Raw genomic sequence first — 13,537 nt, forward strand, 5'->3', positions numbered from 1 at the left:
GATGATCAGGGTCCACGGGTCGCGGAGAGGGGGTGTCGGCCTCGCTGCGTGTTTGGTTTGGAGTGCAACGCAGAGGCCGAGGTGCCAGGCTTTTGCACGCACGCACGCACACACACACGGGCGGGGCGGCTCGTCTCCTCTCGCGCCTGGGCAAACGACTGGCGGCTCTCAAGTCTGTCAGGGCTGGTGTGCCTCGTCTGTCCGCTCCGCCCTGGTTGCTCTAGCTCCTCGTTGCCAATTGCAGGCGACGCCGCTCGTCGGTTCTCCTTTCCACAACTACCACGCCACGCTGCGCTGCGCCCGATCGACGACGACGACGACGACGACGACGACGACGACCTCCTGCTAAAGAGCGCGCATACAGCCCCCCGTTTCTACCTCGTACTCCTCACCACCACCACCACCACCACTCCCTCCCTACTCCTCGACAGCGCCACATCGCTGTTCCCCCTCGCGCCGCCATGGGCCTCTCCTTTGGCAAATACGACGAGGTCTGTAATACCGTTCCCCTCGTCGTCTGTCCCCTCCTTGGCCCCTCTTCCCTCGGCCTCGAGTCACAATGCTATTCTCGCAACGTAGAGATCAACAGCACCGTCATCTTCCAGCCGGCCACCTGCTTCATCCACATCGCCGCCTTAGTCATGAGCGCGATCATGGTGTACCACATCCGGTCCAAATACACCGCAGTGGGGAGAAAGGAGATTGTCCTCTTCTTCTACCTCTATGCGCTTAGCGAGATTCTGGCCATCTTCCTGGACTCGGCGATTATTCCTACCTACTCTCAGGCTTACCTGTATATTACGGCCATTTACGTGGGACTGGGGACGAGCATCTTTTGGAGTCTGTTGGTCAATGGGTTTGTGGGATTCCAGCTGTGGGAAGATGGGACGCCCAAGTCGCTATGGTTTTTGCGCATCTCGTCGCTCGTCCTCTTTGTCGTCGGGTTCGTCATCTCGATTTGCACTTTCAAGGGAATTGGAGGGATGAGCCCTACGAAGCAGGTGGTGAGTAGCATCAGCGACGCGTGGAGAAGACGTTGCAACCTCGTCGACCTTGCAATTCCCGCTGACAGGCTTCCTCCTGATCTCGCGGCCGCGCCCGCGCCTGCGCCCGCCACGCCAGGGACTCTGGGTGATCGACCTCCTCTTCCCCGTCATCTGCGTAGCAATCTACGTAGGCTCACAGGTGCTCCTCGTCCTCCGCACCCTCGACGACCGCTGGCCGTTGGGTGACATCGCATTCGGTGTCCTCGCCTTCGTAGCCGCTTGCGTCCTCATGTTCGGCTTCTCGACGGAGATCTGCCAGGGCGTCAAGCATTACATCGACGGCACTTTCTTCGGAGTGCTCTGCCTCCTCTTTGCCGTCATGATGGTGTACAAGTATTGGGACTCGATTACAAGAGAGTGAGTGGCGCGCGCGCGCCCGCCACCCTACCTCACCTCGCTGACTCTTCCTCTCCCCCCTTTGCGTTCGCTCATTCGCAGGGACCTGGAGTTCTCCGTCGGCTCAAAGCAGACGGCATGGGAGGTCAAGGACCCGCTCCTGGGCAGCAGGGAAGGAATGGGAGACGACGTAGTGACTGCTACGGCTTCTTCTGCGACGCACGACTCGTCCAGCGGCGGGAACGGAGGCTACGGCGCCGGAAAGAATGGTGGCCTCTCAGCGCCCTATGGCGGCGGCGGTGCGTCGAATGGGAGACTAGCGCCGGGCATGGGAATGGGAATGGGAATGGGAATGGGCCCCAAGGGTGGGAACGGAGGTGCAGGCGGATACCCGCCGAGTGGCGGGTACGGGGGCAGCAGCTACTAGAAAGGGCGCAAAGATGAGCGCGACACGCTGCCACCCCTCATCTTCTTCTACAACGGACTATCCACGCCGACCGCCTCTTACCCCCTTGGTCGCTCGAGGTCATGCATTCACTCGATTCCACACACGCGACTCTCGCCCCTCCCCCCAACCCCTCCTCATATGCCGCCGAGGCGTATCTTGATATCTTCCTGTGTCGATTGCTTGTCTCATACACTGTCTCTCCGCCTCTTGTGCTCCTCTCAATGAACGATGAACACGGCCTTCATTACCGCCGCCACAGGATGCAAGGCCCGGTCTGCGTGATGCGTGAGCGAGAGAGCGGGCCTAGTCTACCTGCGTACCTCCACGCGTCTGTGCGTCGACTCCCAAGGCTGAACGGACTACGACTTTCTCGTCAGCTCTGCCTTGCCGTCTTAACCTCAACGCCAACCTCAACATCATCCTCCACCTCACCAGCATGTCCCTCCGCACCAGCAGCAGCAGCAGCTCCTCGAACAGCAACAGCTGGGGAGACCCACGTCCCACCACTACTGGACCGGGGGGAGTAGAAAAGGTGTGGAGCGATGAGCCCACTCCCGCTCCCGCGCCCGCCGCCTCTTCCTCGAACGATCGACCCCAGCAAGGCGAGATGTCAACACAACGTCCTCCCACGTCTTCGTGGCGTGAGCTCAGGGCGCAACAAGGTGGACAGGGAGGTGGTACGTCCTCCTCTTCTGTAGCGCAACAGGGGCGACAGCAACAGCAGCAGCGGCAGCAATCCTACGGCTCACCGTGGGATCGACCTGCAAGTGACAACGGCGGCGGCGGCGGCGGCGATGCAGGACAGGGAGAGGAATTGGTTCCTGGCCAGTTTACTCAGAGAGAAGGTGAGCGCCCGTCCATCCCTCTCGTTGCATCGAGTGTCTCCTCTCGACTCACACAGCATACATCCCCCACCTCGCGCCTCGCAGTCTCCTACCTCCCAACCCTCCAATCCTCCCGCCTCCAATCCCGTCGCATAGGCTACCTCCTCGGCGCAGGCTCTACCTTCGCCCTCTTCCAATACCATCGCTATCGCACCCTCCCGGCACCCCGCCCTTCTCGCTCCCCCTTCCAAATCGCAATGCTAGGCTTCGTAGTGCTGGGCGTGGGGGCTCCCTTAGGTGGGTTCTTGGGGGAGTTGAGAGGAGCCTACAATGGTGTCAAGGGGGCTAAGGGTCAGGTGGAGGATCAGATGCATTTTTTGCAGACTTTGGCGATGAGGGAGAGGGAAGGGGTGGATAGGGCTAGGCAGGGTTTAAGGGAGGGGAGAGGGAAGGGGGCGGAAGGGAGGGAGCAGCAGGGAGAGAGGGATTTGGTCGGTAGCGAGGTGGGAGGAGCGGGAGGAGAAGGAGCATACCGCGGAGAGGATCAGTCGCCGCTACCTCAAGGGACGCCAGCTTCGTCTTCGTGGCAAGCCATTCGATCACAGCGGCTCGCTTCCCCTTCTCCTTCCTACTCGCCCTCCTCGTCAGCCTCCCCGCCAGAGTCCGACCCCTTTTCCCCACCTCCTTCCTCGGCCGCAGCAGCAGCCAACGGCGAGTCGGGCGATGCTTTGTCAGGCGGAGGAAGTCGCTGGGCTCAGCTTCGTCGGTTCAACACCAAGAGCGGGACGACGTGGGATCGTTTGAGGGCGGGAGAGGGTGGTGGTAGTGTCGGAGGACGTCAGCCGCCTAGAGAGGAGCAAGAGCAACAGCAAAGGGAGGAGACGTGGTAGCTATCCCAACGAGTAGCGGGAAGCGAGTGCCGCTAGGACAATGGAAACAAGAGAACAGACTTCACGTCACGCAAGCGTCAAATGTGCTGATGCGGGAAGTTCGATTGACTCGAGCCGCGTGTGGTGATGAGTGGGAGGGGAGGGGATAGATCGTACAAGAGAGAGGCGCGAAAGAGGGAGAGAGAGAGAGTGGCTGGAATCGCAAGCGCTCACATCTAAGCGCGCCCTGCCTCGTACGCCTTGATCTTGTCTGCGATCTTCTCCTTCCTCTGCTGGTAGGTAAGCTTGGTAGCCTTGTGCTTCTTGCTCTCGCTCTTCCAGTCCTTGGTCTTCTCCGAAGGCTTGAAAGACGGGTCCTCCCTGATGGCGCTGAAGGCGTTCTCGTACATCTCCTCAATGTCGTCCGATCCAAGGTCGTCGGCGAGGTAAGAGGCAAAGTGCTTCTTGAAACGCTCGTCGTCCTCCTCTTCGAGGGACTCCATGAACTCGCTCACGTGCCCACCAAAGATGTAGGATCGGAGCGTCTCCTCGTCGAGCTCCTTGCTCTCAGGGTCGTAACCGGGGAAACGCTTCTCCGAGTGAGGGATGTAGATACCTCCGTCCGAAGCACCCTTGAGGGCGCCGAAGACGCGGGATCCCGTCGAGGTGCGCTTCAGACCGACGTCGAGGAAGCACTTGAAGGGACGGGGCTCGTCCTCGCCCTCCAGAGGCTCAGTCTCGGTCATGGTTCCGTCGGGCTCGGTGACACCCTCGTACTTGTCGGCGAGGCCGAGGAGGGTGAGGGCGCGGCGGGCCACCAGGAGACCAGTGGCGTAAGCAGCGGACCAGTTGGAGAGACCGTGCTTGATACCGTAGCGGGGCAGCTCCTTGGACGATGCCTGGGTGAGGACAAAGTCGCCGACGATCTTGGACGAGACGATCTGGCAGGTGACGTACTTGTTGGAGAAGCGGACGACGAGACGGTACTTGGGGGAGCCGTACTTGTTCTTTGCCTGGGAGACGAGGGCACGACGCTGCTGGTAGTCGGTGTGGCCGGACCTGCGACGGCGGTACTTGACCTGGAAGCGCGAGGCGTAGGCAGAGTTCTTGGTCTGCTTGACGAAGGGCATCTGAGGGGTGGGATGGTTGAGAAGGACGAAGCATTAGCGGGGCGCTCGCGGAGGAGGGGAAGGCGGTGGACAGCATGACTGCACGCCATCTTGTACCGCCTGGCCGTCGGCTCACCTTGAAGGAGGTGTAAGAGGGTGGTAGTGATGAGGAAGACCTAAGGGAACTCGGCGAGAAGTTGTTCGCAGCCCTGCCTCAAGTCCAAGTCCACGAGCGAGCGACTCACTCTCTCTCGAGCGTCCCTCCCGCCTTGCTTGCCTGCTTGCTTCCTTGCCTGCCTGCCCGCCCGCCCCGCTCGCTGCTCATCAATTTTGGCTTGGGCTTGCCCACTCGCCCCTCCCCTCTTCGTCGGTTCCGAGTCGAGATTCTCTTGCGCGCAGTCGAGCCAGTTGCAAGGCGGCAGGCGGGCGGGCCAGGCAACGCTGCTGCTCTCCGCCCCGCCAGCCCGCCCGCCGAATCGACTGAGTGGGCCCACTCTGGCTGGCTCCATTGGACTTCGACCCACGCCAGGCCAGAGGGCTACCGAATCTCGAACCTCGAACCTCGAATTCACTCTCTCGACTTTACCACCATCCTCCTCACCCCCCTCCTCATCAAGCAGGTGCGACTCATACGCCGCTGTACCTACGTCGACTATCGAACATCGCGCTCATTCTTTTCCTCATTCTTCGTTCCTCGTCACCTCGCAGCAAAAATGGCAGAGAAGAAGGCAGCCAACCCGATGAAGGTGAGCGTCGTGCTGAGCGGGACAGAGTGAGAGGAGGAAGATTTGGAGGCGAGGGGAGAATGGCCAGCACGGGGGCGTACGCGGGGACAAACGACGGTAGCAGAGGCGTCATATCATCTATGAGGAGAGGCAGAGCTATCGCAGAGCAGGGGCGGGGGGCTCAGCTTCAAGTGGCAGGCAGTCGTTGTATGCTCTGGCAGGCGGGCAGCAGCGGGTGGAATGCGTCTCGTGGGCAGTCCTTCAGGCTCGCCTCAGCGATAAATAGCGCCCTTTTTTGGCCAGCACTTCCTCGCTTGGATGGCTGGTGGCAGAGCCTACCTTGGCATCGCTGGAAGCTTTCGACCCTTCGAGGGGCAGGCCCTTGAACCCACACACACGTCGTTCTCGATGATCACCCCACTCACACCCCTCCTCCTCCCCTTACCTCCCTTCCCCCCTTCACCAGGAGCTCCGCGTTGACAAGCTCGTGGTCAACATCTCCGTCGGCGAGTCGGGCGACAGGCTCACCCGAGCCACCAAGGTCCTCGAGCAACTCACGGGCCAATCCCCCGTAACCAGCAAGGCCCGCTACACCCTCCGTGGTTTCGGTATTCGCCGTAACGAGAAGATTGCTTGCCACGTCACTGTTCGTGGACCCAAGGCGGAGGAGATCCTCGAGCGTGGACTCAAGGTCAAGGAGTACGAGCTCAGGCGTCGTAACTTCTCCGAGACGTGAGTGCGAGACTCATTGGAAAACGACGAGGAGGAGGACATTTTGAATGCGCCGATTACTGACCCGTCGTCCCCTCGGCCCCTCGCTCTCGCACTCGCAGCGGCAACTTCGGCTTCGGTATCACGGAGCACATCGACCTTGGCATCAAGTACGACCCCAACATCGGTATCTTCGGCGCAGACTTCTACGTCGTCATGACTCGCCCTGGAGCCCGCGTCGCACGTCGCAAGGAGCGCACCAGCCGTGTCGGTGCGCCCCACCGTGTCCGTCGTGAGGAGACGGCGCAGTGGTTCAAGTCGAGGTTCGACGGTATCATCATGAAGTAGGCGGGCCCGTGGGGAGAACTGAGACGTCGTTGTTTCTTCTTCTCTTCCATCCTTGTCTTGACCTCAACTCCAACCTGTACTTGTCGCACTTCACACCACATCTCATACTGTCGTAGCCGTGATCCATGATCTCAAATGGCAGACTACGCTTGACCCGCGCCCTCGCCCTCTCCCAGTCTGAGCACGCTACGCTACGCCATGCTACTTGTTCTTCATCTCCTCCTTCTAATCATTTCTACGGAGTCGTGTTTACATGCTCATCATCATCGTCTTCACGCCGGGAGAGTCTTGGCATTCTCGACCTTCTCCGCCTCAACTCCCTCGACTGCCTGGAGCGGGGTCTGCGGCATCGTGGCTGCTGCTGATGCTACTACATCAGCGGCCGTCCCGTGCGTGGGGAGGACGACGTTGCCCAGCCTGGGGCCCGTGGCCTGTGTGATGAATTCGGTGGGAACGGGAAGCTTGGCCGAGGCGAGGCGAAGAGCTTTGAGTGAGTGAGCGAGTGAGCGTGAGTGAGGTAGAGGGAGTCAGAGAGGGAGGGAGGCAAAGGAAAAGAGAGTGAGCATACAGGCAGGACAGCGGGGTACGTGAGAGTGGGCAAGGACGGGTGCTATGGCACAACCATCCTCGACTCACCAGCCTTGGCCACCTCCTCCCTAATCTCCAACGGTCCCCCAATCTCAAAGACGACCTTTCCCACCCCGGCACGACAGGCCCAGAATTCGAAAGATCCCCTGCGATCGAGAGCAGCGCGAAAGACAAGGGCCAAAACATGTGGTCAGCTCCCCGTCTCTCTCTCTCCTTCTCGCTTTCATCGTCTCGATGGCGCTCGCGCCACGCGTTCTCGCACACTCACTTTCCCTTCCCCATCCTCGTCTCATTCCCCTTGACGCACACGGGCACATCCGGAAAGACCCTCATGAACACCTGAGCTCCCTTGAGTACCTTCAAGTGTCTCTTGAGGGCAACTTCCGCCGATTCGAGCTGTTTTGCGCTCAGTCTTGCTGGAGCGAGCAAACGAAGCCCGTAGGAGCCGTGAGCTAGTGTGGTCCCCTTGGTCGATCCGCCCGAAGGGAGGGGTACTCGCCCTTTGTGGGATTTGCGATACTTTGTTCGACGCGGGGCTAGGTTGCCTTTGAAGCGTACTTGCTGCATTTGGTTGGAGAGGGGGGCATGGTTGAGCAGGCTGGTGGGGGTGGTGGTCGCGCTCGCGGTCGGGGTGGGGAGGAGGGAGCGAGATGATGAGGCAATTGGTGAGCCGCCAAAGGGGCGTAAAGACCCGAATGTACGGGTGAGGGAGAGCATTGCGGTGCGGAATGGGGGTGGTGGAGAGGGAGGCGAGTAGAGAGTGAGTGAGCGATGGATGGCAGACAATGTCGCGGCCGGAGAAGGAGAAAGGCGGCATTGACGCCGGACTGGCGGCGGACTGGAGTGAAAGCCACGCGACGGCTCCGACGCAGTCAGTCTCATCTACGAAGCCGTGACGCCGCCCATCTAATCCACACCACGACCTCATGATCATCCTCTCTTCATCTGCAGATCGTCGTGGGATATTGATGATACGTCTATGAATACATTGAATATACGCTGCCTGTCCCCTCTCGCTACCTCTACGTCGCCTCATCATCATCATTCCCCCCATCCCCCTCCAAATCGTCTCCTCCTCCCCTACCTGCCTGCTCATTGATCCACCCATCCTCGTCCTCCTCCTCTTCAGCAACATACTCCTCGTCCGCGCCGCCCATGAAGAGGCCATTATCCGCCGTCGTCGTCTCGTCCCCGAAGCCAGCACCGCGACCGTCGCCGCCGCCGCTGGTGTCCATCATGTCGTGTTGCTCCTGCTGGGCGGCCCCACCATTCTCATCGGGCAAGGGCAGGTGAAGCGCAATGAGCTCGAGCAACTCTGAGATCTGAGACTCGCTGAAGCGCATAGAGACTTCTTCGACAATCTGAGCGATGCAGGGATGTCGCAAATGGTCAGAGGAGTTGGGTTAGCATACACGTCTCGCTCTCGCCCTCGCTCTCGCTCTCCTCGATCTGCTCTCGCTCGTGACTCACCGTGTGCAGCTCTACATCGCTCCGGGGCACATGGTTCACCAACTGTAGTCTCTCGGCCTTAGTGAGGGCTCGATCGGGGAGGATCTCGTCCGGCCCTCGCTCCGAGGCATTGTACTCTGATGTCGATGTGGAGCCCCCAGCCGCGTTCGTGGGGTCGACCCCTCTTCTCCCGCCGATAAAGCCGGCCTTTTTCAGGGCAGATTGAAAGGAGTGGATGTGCGAGGGATGTCTGTACGAGAAGCAGGAGGGGAGGGGAGGGGGTGTAAAGGCAATTTAGACTCGAAGACGCTTGAATGGCCCATGCTTGCTTGCTTCCTTTCTTCAGCTCGTGCGACGCGACTCACTGGTAAACACAAGGACGCCACGGTTGGGTCAGCGTAGCCATCGTCTCGTACTGTACGGTTCGCAAGTTGTCCGGGACTCGACTGAGCGCTGCGGCCACGTCGTCGTCGTCGTTCCCCTCGGCATCACCCTTGGAGGTGCCATGTTGTTCAGCCTCCATGTCCGAGAGGAGGGATAGCATCTCCATGTCCGATAGAAGGGCGGACCGCGGATTGAGGACTTTCATTGCTGGAGGGACGAGGCAGGAGGGGGCGGTGGTGTTGGTTGATGGAAAGGCGCGGAGGACGGGAAGCGTTGGCTGCACGACGGATAGAGAGACGTCGACTTTCTGAGGGGAGCGGAGCGAGGGACAGGACGACGCAGGACGGAACGGAGACAGAAATGAGGCCGCCTCGTGCGAGCCAAGTCCAAGTCCACGACGACGACGACTTCAACTTTCTTCTCGCTCCATCATCACATCCTCAGTCCATCCCTTCGCAGCATGGCATCAACATCACGCTCCGTCTTAGGGCTGAGCACACTCCGTCTCAGCACATCCAGTGCCTCTGCCTCACGCACGTATGCGCGCCCCTTGCACTCCTCCTCATCCCTCCGTCTCGCCGACGCCGACTCCTCATCCTCCGACGCTCCCACCACCTCCCCCGGTCCAGCACGCTCTAACCGCACTCCCTCCCAATCAAGCTTAGAGCAAGACGCCGCAAGCTCCCCCTCTCTCCCACCCAAATCGCCCCCATCCCAACAAAATCGCTTCCAATCCCCACAAGCAGCAAACAACCCAACAGGTGCCCCGCCAACGCGATTCGACGATCTCTCCCTCTCCTCCTTCCCTCGTTTCCTCGACTCCCCTCACCCAATCCTCGATGCGGTGGACTATTCCCAGGTCCCCCTAAGTCGCAGAAACCCCTACGGCAGTTCCGTCTCCATCTACAATGACACGAAACACTTCAAGCCTCGCCCTCCCTCGGCCGCCACCCTCGCCCTCGAGAGCGGAGAGGGGGCTCCCGAGGATCTTGAGGCCGGCGGCGACGGCAAGAAAAGGAGTGGTGGACGTGGCGGTGGGCAATCTACCAAGCCGGCTGAGGCGGCTACTATTGCTGGGTTGACACCGCTCACCGAAGGGGACGTAATGGGCTTGCATAGACAGGTGCTGCAGACGAGGCGAGTGGTGCGTCAGTCTGGCAAGGGAAAGATTCAGAGTATGGCAGCTCTCATTGTTGTAGGCGATGGGAGGGGGATGGTGGGCTTTGGACAGGGGAAGGCGGCTAATGCTGCTACGGCTGTTAAGAAGGCGTTTAGGGATGCAGTGGGAGCCATGGACTTTGTGGAGCGTTTCGAAGGGAGGACTATTCAGCGTAGCGTGGTGGGGGAGTGGGGTGCGACGAAGGTGCATCTGAGGCCCAGGCCGCCTGTGAGTACACCGGCCTTGACCACTGACGGAGTCGCGATCCCTTGAGCTCGTACTGACATGCATCTCCCACGCACGATGGCCGCCAGGGCTTTGGTCTGCGTTGCCCTCCCTCGGTGCACGTCCTCGCCTCGTCGTGCGGTATCTCCGACCTGTCGGCCTCGATCACCGGCTCCACCAACCCACTCAACGTCTGCCGTGCAGTCGCCTCTGCTCTTTGCGGTGGAGCCAACCCGGTGGGGCTAGGCGACGGGTTGGGGGGAAGTGCGAGGAGGAGCGATCTGGGACAAGGGGCCAAGACGATTCGGGATTTGGAGGTCGAGAGGGGCAGGCGATTGAGGGAGGTAAGGGTGTGAGGAGAAGGGCATCGCACGCGGTTGGCGTGGCGTGGCGTGGCGTGGCGTGGCGTGGTGTGGCATGGATGCAATGGCCATACAATGACACTACGAAGAAGTTCCTCAGTATGGGTATCATGTCATTATCGCGATCGTCGTCGCGCCGCCCTAGTAGTACTCGATCTCTAGAAAGAGAAAGGCGCTATGAGCTGGATGGATGAGGTGGAGCCCTCGCGGGTTGAGTAGCTCCGTATTCGTCTTTGCGATTTGGTCCGTGAGCTTGTCCATGCACTGCGCGTGAATTGCGAGTCCACAGGGTTAGCCAACAAAGTCCATTTCCCCGCCCATGAATGAGCAACAGTAATGCCACAGTCCTCGCAATGGTGGGGTCTCGCGCGTCTACTCACCCTCTCGTAGTGACTTCCCCCAACCAAAGGCCATACCCACAAACTAAACACCGCAGCCGCATTATCCAGTCCTGCCCATAAGGGGCTATTCGCCTTGACCAGCATCTCATTCACATCATTCACCACCTCGGTACACTCCGTCGGGCTGACCCTCTTGTCCAGCTCTAGCGGGAAAGCAGAGTAGAATTGAGGGACGTGAGATGCAGAGTGGGTGTAGTCGCGCTCGATCCGTATTATGCTGCGTGGCGGTACGTGGCCTATGAGTGTTTGTGGGTTGGGTGGGGGAGGGGTGTTGTAAGGGGAGGAGGTCGGGGAGGGAGGACCAGTGTAGTAGCGGGATTTAGGGAAGGAGGAAGGGGTAGGGGTAGGGATGGAGCGCGGCTGGCGTTCTGCTGAGAGAGTGGTAGGGGTGGCCGAATCGATGTGGTTGGTAGGGGGCTCGAGGGGGTGAGGCGACGCCATGGTTGTAGCGACGACGCCTGGTGGCGCGGTCGACGGTGCTGAGGTGCCAATTGAATGGGATGGGACGATGCGGAGGTTGGAATGGATTAGGACTCGATGAGCTCACTCGTGCAGCCCTGGTTCCGCCCGCCCGTACAGGTCGATCCCGGCGCAAAGCCAGCGCAAGTCGCGTCAGTCAGGGCAGCGACGGGGCTGCGTGCGTGCGTGTTGCTTTGCCGCCGCCGCCTGCCGCGATCGAGGACCGCGGTTGGACGGATGCTGCGAAGCTCAGTCAGTGACTCTCCTCCCCGCTCCCCACCCATCCTCTTCTTCTATCGACCACCATCCACACGCCATCATCCAAATCAACATGTCTAGAGTGAGTAGCTTCGTCAGTGTGACTTACTGCGTCTAACCCACGATGCTACTTCGTCTACATCACGGCTCGCTCACTCCATCCCCTTCTTCTCTCCTCGCTGCCAGGACGCGCAGACGCGCACCCCTTCACCTCCCCCCGCCCTCCAATCCAGCAGCGGCAACCACAACAACAAGAACGGAATAAGATCCGATGGCAATACAGCTCAAAGCGCAGGAACAGCCTTCTTCCTCCGCGAACGTCAACGTCTCGTGGCCGAAATCGCAGAGGTGAGCGCGCGTCTGCCCTCATTCCCCCCTTCCCATCCGCGCAACCTGACCAAGCTCTCTTCGTCTCTGCTATGTCCCTCCTTCGCTCGCTCCCTCGCTCGCCCGCCCAGTCCATCGGCCAGATCCTCAACCACAGCAATGCCCTCAATCGCAAGCTGGAAGAGTCCCTCCTCGTCGGTCACGAATTCGAGCCGGTAGCCAGACTATGGGGCAATTTCGCTGCGAGCATGGGCGGGTCGCTTGACCCCAGCAACATCAATTCAGACACTCAGCAACAGCAACAGCAACATCACGACGACAATGGCGGAGACGACACGGTGCTCGAGCATCGCGACGAAGGGGCACAGTCCACCAATCAAGCCAGCAGCGGCGACGCCCTCTCTCAATCTCAAGCGGGTCAGACACAGGCGCAGGCGCCAGGGCAGGTGCCCGTCGCTCCTGGCGGAGGCAATTGGTCTACGGTCGCCTAATCGACGATGCCGGAAAAAGGGGTATAGCTATTCAATCCGGACGGGTATCATCCCACGCGCGGCGCCTCGCATCACCAACGCTCATCGTCCTCCTCATCGGCGATCTCACGGTCCTTGAGTCCCCTAGCCCACTCGCGCTCGAACAGAGCCATACGCCTCTTGATCTTGGCCTCCTCCTCGTCCACCTCGTCCTCTACCAGCGCAAGAGCAGCAGCAGCATAACGAACGGCCTCAGCCTCGCGCTCCGCCTTGGCAGCCCACGAAGCCTCTGCTGCACGCCTGCGCTCAAACTCCTCTTGCTCGTCCGCGACGAGGTCGCGCTCGATGGCCGCAAGCTTGGCGCGCTCCGCACGCTCAGCGGCGATGCTCTCCTCCATGAGTTCCTCCTCGACTTCCTCGTAGATGGTCTCGCGCCAGTCCGGGTAGGCAATGAGGCACGAGGTGCCCGACGACGATGATGGCGAGAGGGACGTCATTGATGACGACGACGACGACGGAGAGAAGGAGCTCATTGACGAGTCCGACTCCGAGTCAGAGCCCGAGTACGACTCGGCCGGCATGCAGGCAGAGGCCGAGGCCGAGGCGGCTCGTTGCTCCCTCTCGAGGGCCTTGAGCTCACGTACATTGATGATCATCGCCTTGAGCTGCTCGCACATGTCCTCCCACGTCGGCGAGCAGGGCATCGCCGGCATGTCATTGGAGGAGAGGCAGCGCTCAAAGGCGGCTACGGGCTCAGGGTCTTGAATATTGAGGGCTTGACTTACCGACTTGTGTTGACGCGAGGCTGCGAGGCTAGGGTAAAGCTTGAAGGCCTCCCACGATGCGCTGCTGGCAATGAGGTCCGACGACGCGATCGAGGTCGATGAAGCGAGGCCATCGAAGCTTGCCTTGCTGGCGGGTAGTTGGGTCCTTGTCTTGCGCGAGAACTGCTCCCACGACTCGCTCGAGGCAATGAGGTCCTCGTAGCGAGACTCCGAATGGGCAAGCGCATCAAAGCTGGGTAGCTGAGCGAGCAGCA

At 60.5% G+C, this 13,537-nt stretch overlaps 9 protein-coding genes across 9 annotated transcripts in view; 5 read left to right on the forward strand and 4 right to left on the reverse strand.

The window, feature by feature from the left end:
* The first annotated feature begins 255 nt into the window (after positions 1-255).
* Positions 256-2,099, forward strand: BDZ90DRAFT_230170 (hypothetical protein). Its single transcript, XM_025505370.1, has 3 exons — positions 256-1,004; positions 1,123-1,403; positions 1,485-2,099. Exons 1-3 carry the CDS (start codon positions 462-464, stop codon positions 1,807-1,809), a joined length of 1,149 nt encoding a protein of 382 aa, XP_025363886.1. The 5' UTR covers positions 256-461; the 3' UTR covers positions 1,810-2,099.
* A 16-nt stretch (positions 2,100-2,115) lies between these two features.
* Positions 2,116-3,652, forward strand: BDZ90DRAFT_104189 (hypothetical protein). The gene is made up of 2 exons (XM_025503168.1): positions 2,116-2,675; positions 2,760-3,652. Exons 1-2 carry the CDS (start codon positions 2,267-2,269, stop codon positions 3,542-3,544), a joined length of 1,194 nt encoding a protein of 397 aa, XP_025363887.1. The 5' UTR covers positions 2,116-2,266; the 3' UTR covers positions 3,545-3,652.
* A 107-nt stretch (positions 3,653-3,759) lies between these two features.
* BDZ90DRAFT_277581 (putative RPL5-60S large subunit ribosomal protein L5.e) lies at positions 3,760-4,798 on the reverse strand (the record flags this gene model as incomplete). Its single annotated transcript, XM_025509022.1, has 2 exons — positions 4,769-4,798; positions 3,760-4,653 (listed from the first exon to the last, which is right to left on the reverse strand). Exon 2 carries the CDS (start codon positions 4,651-4,653, stop codon positions 3,760-3,762), a length of 894 nt encoding a protein of 297 aa, XP_025363888.1. The 5' UTR covers positions 4,769-4,798.
* Positions 4,799-5,336: 538 nt separating this feature from the next.
* Positions 5,337-6,526, forward strand: BDZ90DRAFT_230174 (putative RPL11B-ribosomal protein L11). Its single transcript, XM_025505371.1, has 3 exons — positions 5,337-5,378; positions 5,824-6,089; positions 6,191-6,526. The coding sequence occupies exons 1-3, from the start codon at positions 5,346-5,348 to the stop codon at positions 6,414-6,416; spliced, it is 525 nt and encodes a 174-aa protein (XP_025363889.1). The 5' UTR covers positions 5,337-5,345; the 3' UTR covers positions 6,417-6,526.
* Positions 6,527-6,775: 249 nt separating this feature from the next.
* Positions 6,776-7,562, reverse strand: BDZ90DRAFT_211927 (ribosomal protein L16; the record flags this gene model as incomplete). The annotated part of the gene is made up of 3 exons (XM_025504125.1): positions 6,776-6,900; positions 7,053-7,150; positions 7,273-7,562. Coding segments are annotated over 3 exons (513 nt in total), but the record flags the coding sequence as incomplete, so codon positions are not given.
* A 2,044-nt stretch (positions 7,563-9,606) lies between these two features.
* BDZ90DRAFT_205603 (hypothetical protein) lies at positions 9,607-10,577 on the forward strand (the record flags this gene model as incomplete). Its single annotated transcript, XM_025503944.1, has 2 exons — positions 9,607-10,224; positions 10,311-10,577. Coding segments are annotated over 2 exons (885 nt in total), but the record flags the coding sequence as incomplete, so codon positions are not given.
* A 147-nt stretch (positions 10,578-10,724) lies between these two features.
* BDZ90DRAFT_258225 (hypothetical protein) lies at positions 10,725-11,425 on the reverse strand (the record flags this gene model as incomplete). The annotated part of the gene is made up of 2 exons (XM_025508046.1): positions 10,725-10,847; positions 10,964-11,425. 2 exons carry the CDS (start codon positions 11,423-11,425, stop codon positions 10,725-10,727), a joined length of 585 nt encoding a protein of 194 aa, XP_025363892.1.
* Positions 11,426-11,728: 303 nt separating this feature from the next.
* BDZ90DRAFT_104553 (hypothetical protein) lies at positions 11,729-12,555 on the forward strand. The gene is made up of 3 exons (XM_025503170.1): positions 11,729-11,783; positions 11,897-12,049; positions 12,160-12,555. The coding sequence occupies exons 1-3, from the start codon at positions 11,775-11,777 to the stop codon at positions 12,517-12,519; spliced, it is 522 nt and encodes a 173-aa protein (XP_025363893.1). The 5' UTR covers positions 11,729-11,774; the 3' UTR covers positions 12,520-12,555.
* Positions 12,556-13,205: 650 nt separating this feature from the next.
* The window catches only part of BDZ90DRAFT_104368 (hypothetical protein), a 1,934-nt gene continuing 1,602 nt past the window's right edge, over positions 13,206-13,537 (reverse strand). The window contains exon 3 of the mRNA XM_025503169.1: positions 13,206-13,478. Within this exon, the coding sequence (XP_025363894.1) occupies positions 13,280-13,478 (199 nt within the window). The 3' untranslated portion in view covers positions 13,206-13,279. The remainder of the gene's footprint in view (positions 13,479-13,537) is intronic.

Source organism: Jaminaea rosea, assembly GCF_003144245.1.
Source record: "Jaminaea rosea strain MCA 5214 unplaced genomic scaffold BDZ90scaffold_2, whole genome shotgun sequence".
In the NCBI taxonomy this organism is placed as follows: domain Eukaryota; kingdom Fungi; phylum Basidiomycota; class Exobasidiomycetes; order Microstromatales; genus Jaminaea; species Jaminaea rosea.

Excerpts from the sequence above, each read along its gene's own strand:
- BDZ90DRAFT_104189 (XM_025503168.1), top strand. The coding sequence starts at position 2,267 with ATGTCCCTCCGCACCAGCAGCAGCAGCAGCTCCTCGAACAGCAACAGC. Across the intron at positions 2,676-2,759 it reads CCAGTTTACTCAGAGAGAAG|TCTCCTACCTCCCAACCCTC; the intron begins GTGAGCGCCCGT and ends CGCGCCTCGCAG.
- BDZ90DRAFT_104553 (XM_025503170.1), top strand. Across the intron at positions 12,050-12,159 it reads TCGTGGCCGAAATCGCAGAG|TCCATCGGCCAGATCCTCAA; the intron begins GTGAGCGCGCGT and ends TCGCCCGCCCAG.
- BDZ90DRAFT_230170 (XM_025505370.1), top strand. The coding sequence starts at position 462 with ATGGGCCTCTCCTTTGGCAAATACGACGAGGTCTGTAATACCGTTCCC. Across the intron at positions 1,005-1,122 it reads TGAGCCCTACGAAGCAGGTG|GGACTCTGGGTGATCGACCT; the intron begins GTGAGTAGCATC and ends CCGCCACGCCAG. Across the intron at positions 1,404-1,484 it reads TGGGACTCGATTACAAGAGA|GGACCTGGAGTTCTCCGTCG; the intron begins GTGAGTGGCGCG and ends GCTCATTCGCAG.
- BDZ90DRAFT_230174 (XM_025505371.1), top strand. The coding sequence starts at position 5,346 with ATGGCAGAGAAGAAGGCAGCCAACCCGATGAAG. Across the intron at positions 5,379-5,823 it reads AGGCAGCCAACCCGATGAAG|GAGCTCCGCGTTGACAAGCT; the intron begins GTGAGCGTCGTG and ends CCCCTTCACCAG. Across the intron at positions 6,090-6,190 it reads CGTCGTAACTTCTCCGAGAC|CGGCAACTTCGGCTTCGGTA; the intron begins GTGAGTGCGAGA and ends TCGCACTCGCAG.